This window comes from Etheostoma spectabile, chromosome 3, assembly GCF_008692095.1.
Source record: "Etheostoma spectabile isolate EspeVRDwgs_2016 chromosome 3, UIUC_Espe_1.0, whole genome shotgun sequence".
Lineage (NCBI taxonomy): Eukaryota > Metazoa > Chordata > Actinopteri > Perciformes > Percidae > Etheostoma > Etheostoma spectabile.
Window position 1 is genome coordinate 30,146,740 of NC_045735.1, and position 4,566 is coordinate 30,151,305.

The window sequence follows — 4,566 nt, forward strand, 5'->3', positions numbered from 1 at the left end:
GCTCGTATCTGGCCACAGGATCACCATTGGCATCAAATGACACATCGTACCCATTTCGGGAAAAATTAACTTCTTTCAGCCGAGAAAGAACCTTTGAGAATGAAGTAAAGGGAACCAGTAAGTGACAGAAATTAGGGGCTTGTGCAGAAAAGGCCTGATCACCTTTAATTTTAAGGTGTGACCAGAGGTAGAAGTAAACTATATAGGATCTAAGGTTACGTTTAGGCATGTATGGGGTAAGAAGCTCATCTATATATTTTGGAGCTATCCCCATTAGAGACTCAAAAGTGATCAATTAAGTGTTAAAATATAATCTAAAACTGACTGGGAGCCATTTGCTGAAGTTTATTCAGGTTTTTTTTGTGAGAGGCATGAGAAAAGTACATTGCTGGGATTAAATGAATTGAATGACTTCATTTTTGATTTTTTTTTTTTTCTTATTTTGAAGAAACAGGTTTGAACGACTGAATTAATATGCTTTTCCAAGTCAAGGTGTTAGTCAAAGATAATTCTTAGATATTTGCAAGAGTTTGTATTGCTAGATAAGAAGGAACTTAGTCAAGAAGAATTATAATTTATTTCAATCACTCTGGACCTATGATAATAACATTTTTATCAGCATTTAGCTGTAGAAAGTTTGACGCCATCCAGTTATAAAAGTGGATGTTGCTTAAGTATTTGGTGCCGTAACAGTCAACAGCTATATGCAACTGTGTGTCATTGGCATAGAAATGGTATTCAATTTTGTGCTTCCTAATAATTTGACCAAGCAGTAGCATGTACATTGAGAATAGCAATGGCCCATGAACGGAACCCTGTGGAACCCGTAACAATGACCCACCAAAAAGTAAGGAGTTTAATCATCAGTAATGGACAGGTTATGCTGAGGGTTGCTTTTAGGAAGAAGATAGGTTGAGTTCTTCATTTTAAAAATGGTTTTAGTAATGTTTATATTGTTAGCGTATCAAAAGAAGTTAAGGTAGTTCATGTTAAGGGGAGAGGGTTCAATGACAGTCCAGGCAACAGATGAAATGTTTTTTTTTTGTCAATTGATGATTCAATAATAGTCTTGGATTGGGTATATGATAATTATTAATGAGGAAATAATAACATTATCTTGCCAATTTCACTGTTTTTTTTTTGTTTGTTTTTTTAAAGATTATTTTTTCAGGGTTTTTTCCCTTATTAGATAGAGACAGTGGATAGACATGTGAAACGGGGAGAGAGAGAAAGATGGGTGATGACACGCAGCAAAGGGCCACAGGCTGGACTCAAACCTGGGCCGCTGCAGGACTCAGCCAATATGGGGCGAGCACACTTACTCAGTGAGCTATAGGCCGCCCCGCCAATTTATGATTAAAATTGTTCATCAGCAGGTTGGTCTATTGCACTTCCGTTTTGGTTGAGCTTTACAACATAGCTGTTCAAGTGATCAGATATCATTGGATATCTAGGGGTAGTATTTAGTTTGGGGTTTTCTCAATTTTATAGACGCTACAATGTCAAGAATATTTTAACATGTTGAGTTAAAAGTAGTAATGGCATCATTAATATTCACTGAAGCATTAAAACCATTTTAGAGTCAGAGGCGGCAATGACATCACATACTTTAGAAATTTGAAATGCAAAAATAAGACAGGACTGTATTATTGTTATTGTCTGTGTTATGGACAATAGTCTCAAAAGGAAGGTACTCATTGCTGGAAATCATACTTTCTTTGCATACAACATTGCTGATCATAATGCCATAGTACAACACCAAGTCATGGGCAATATTGAATCTAGGTCCTGTTAGTGCACGTGAAGGGTTAAAAGTATCAATTATCTTTGAAAAATCTGAAGCTAAAATATAGTCAGGACAGCACAAACGGATGTTCTTGTATTTTGGCATGATCAAAAGCACTTATGTTCAACTGACCTCTTTGGATTCTATCCAGGTGAATTTGTCACACTGAGTTGTAGAATTTGTTTCCTGACACACTGCTTTATGAATGGCATGAGCTATTGCATAAACAGCCTTGTATACCATGTTAGTGATCCGGAGCTGAGATGTGTCAGTGTACGGGCTCTGGAGCGTCTTTATGTTTTCAGTTCCATCACACACACTCTCGTCTGTGACTGCCCCTAAAAACAAACAAAGACAAAGGAAAGTCTTTTTTAGTCTTCACATTATCATTCTTTCTTATATGTATTGTTCTTTTTTATTCCATTTTACAGGCCAAACATGCCTTGTAGGAACTCATAGCTACAGTTTATTGTTGCTCATTGGACAATACAATTTAGAGCATTGTTTTGCAGACAAGCCTGTCATTTCTTTCAATTCAATTACATTTTTTTATAATATCTATTCATAACAAGAATTTTCTCGAGATACTTCACAGATAGAGTAGGTCTAGACCACACTAGACCAAATAATTTACAAGGACCTGACAGTTCTAGTAGTTTCCTTCAGAGCAAGCAACAGTAGTTTCAATAGTGACATTTTCAGTGTGTCAGTTGTATTTTGTAACCTTTATGTTAGCCAGCTCACATTAACACAAATCATTGATCAGACAATTAGTAACATTTATAAAAGACAAACACATTAATTTTCTTTAATTAAATATTTTCTGGACTGTTTTGAGGAGGATCTCTAACCCTTATTTATACTGTCACTTAACCTGTAGACTTAACAACTTGTCATTACGCATACATTTACTGCATTTCTGATGACATTAAAGTTTATTCTTTTTGAAACGATTGTACATTTCATCTATTTATTTATATATGCAGTATATATTATATGTAATATTGTACCCCTATATTTTAACTTTGCACTATTTTACATTTGAGATTTAAATTTTTACTGCAGGATTGTCTTTTTTTACAAATTTAATGAGCATTTTTGGAGGGAGCCTGATATCTAGATTTTCATTTCCAAGGACTACTTCTCTGTAATTTTGTGCATATTACAATATAGAACTTAAAAATGTAAACACAATAATGATCAAAAATCACTGTCACTATCACAAGAACAGCATGCGTTCTATAACTAATACATGCAAGTAAGTCCAATTTAAGACAGTGAATAGTACTTTAGCTCGGTAGGCTTGTGTGTGCTTGTGTTGATATTGTGAAACCACTGCAGCAAGGTTCATAAAAAATATTCACAAATACAGCAGATTGCCTAAACTTGACCTGAAAGATCATCATAAAAAATTAAATTATTCACAGAGATGAGATGCTCTCGGTAATGTACCTGTCAATCTGGGGTTTGGTCTTAAAGTAGCTGCTGAACACAGGATATCCCACTCAGAGAGACAATCAAAAAACAACACAATACAACCACAAGAATCCAACTGTTAGTGTCGCTCCTACGATAAAAATCAGCAAAACTCACTTTTCCCCAGCCTGCAGTTGAATGCATCCTCCCAGAACTCAGTAAGCACTGGAGAGGCAGCCACTTTAGAAGGAGAGAGATCCAGCAAGGAGTCTCTCAGACCCGGGATGACAGATTTCTGAATGCCAAATCCGATGGCTCCAGCGCAGAAGTTAAACTTCAGCAAGTCTGTGTTTGTTACCCAGGCTTCACTGCCTATCCACTGGCGAGGTGGAGAAGGCTCGAACAAAAGCTCCTCCAGCAGAAGTCTCACGTCTCCAAAGGCTGCAAATGCAACAACAACCATAGCTGTCGACCTGGAGAAAGATTTAAGTTTTTTAAAATTAATATTGAGATAGTAAACCCAAACAACATGACATATAGAATACTTTAGCAGTTTGTCTTATGGACCACTTTTCTTACAATATTAAATATGAGCAAAATAAACATTTGATTTGTAATTGAACATTTCCAATTTGCCAATGAGATAATAACAATCTTCCATCTTACCAATTTTGTTAAAAGGGAAAGATTAAAGAACATTTTTGTTCAGGTTTTGCATGCAGAAGGTCAGTATCAGCAAAGGAAATGTCATACCTGCGGATAACATCAGCTACTCTCTGGATCCTGCTACGTGGGTTGGTCCGATAGAAAGATTCAGAGTATTCCACACATATCCCCTCTTTGCGTGCTGCGTCCAGGAAAGATGCCATACCATTATTGCCATAGTCTGAATCTGACCGGACAGCACCTATCCAAGTCCAGCCAAAGTGTTTTACCAGCTTGGCCAGCGCTTCAGCCTGGAACTGATCACTAGGGACGGTTCTGAAGAAATTTGGGTACTGCTGCTTATTGGACAGACATGCACAAGTGGCAAAGTGGCTCACCTAAAGGAAAGAAAAGTGTAATTATTTAACAGAAAAAAAAGCACTGGTCTATAGGCTATACAAAAAGGTTTCACAGAAAATCAAAATATTTACTTGAGGGATGTTAAAGGGCCCAGTAATGCGCAACATGCTGATGGATGGCGTGGACCCAGACTCACCAATGACAGCCATCACCATACCAGATTGTGAGCAATTATCACCAGTGTAAAACACCGGGTCCAGGCCATTTGAAAGCTGGAATGCCACATGCACTGCCACGGGCACGGAGCCGCACGAGTCATAGATGTGATAACCGAGTTTGATTCCTGGCAGCAGCTCCGT

At 37.3% G+C, this 4,566-nt stretch overlaps 1 protein-coding gene across 1 annotated transcript in view; it reads right to left on the minus strand.

Annotated features, from left to right (window-relative positions):
• Positions 1 to 4,566, minus strand: part of LOC116683000 (extracellular calcium-sensing receptor-like) — a 7,121-nt gene that overhangs the window by 1,534 nt on the left and 1,021 nt on the right. The window contains 5 exon segments of the mRNA XM_032509812.1: positions 1 to 91; positions 1,919 to 2,124; positions 3,380 to 3,675; positions 3,956 to 4,245; positions 4,339 to 4,566. The exon segment at positions 1 to 91 is cut by the window's left edge and continues 2 nt beyond it; the exon segment at positions 4,339 to 4,566 is cut by the window's right edge and continues 67 nt beyond it. Coding sequence (XP_032365703.1) covers positions 1 to 91; positions 1,919 to 2,124; positions 3,380 to 3,675; positions 3,956 to 4,245; positions 4,339 to 4,566 — 1,111 coding nt within the window.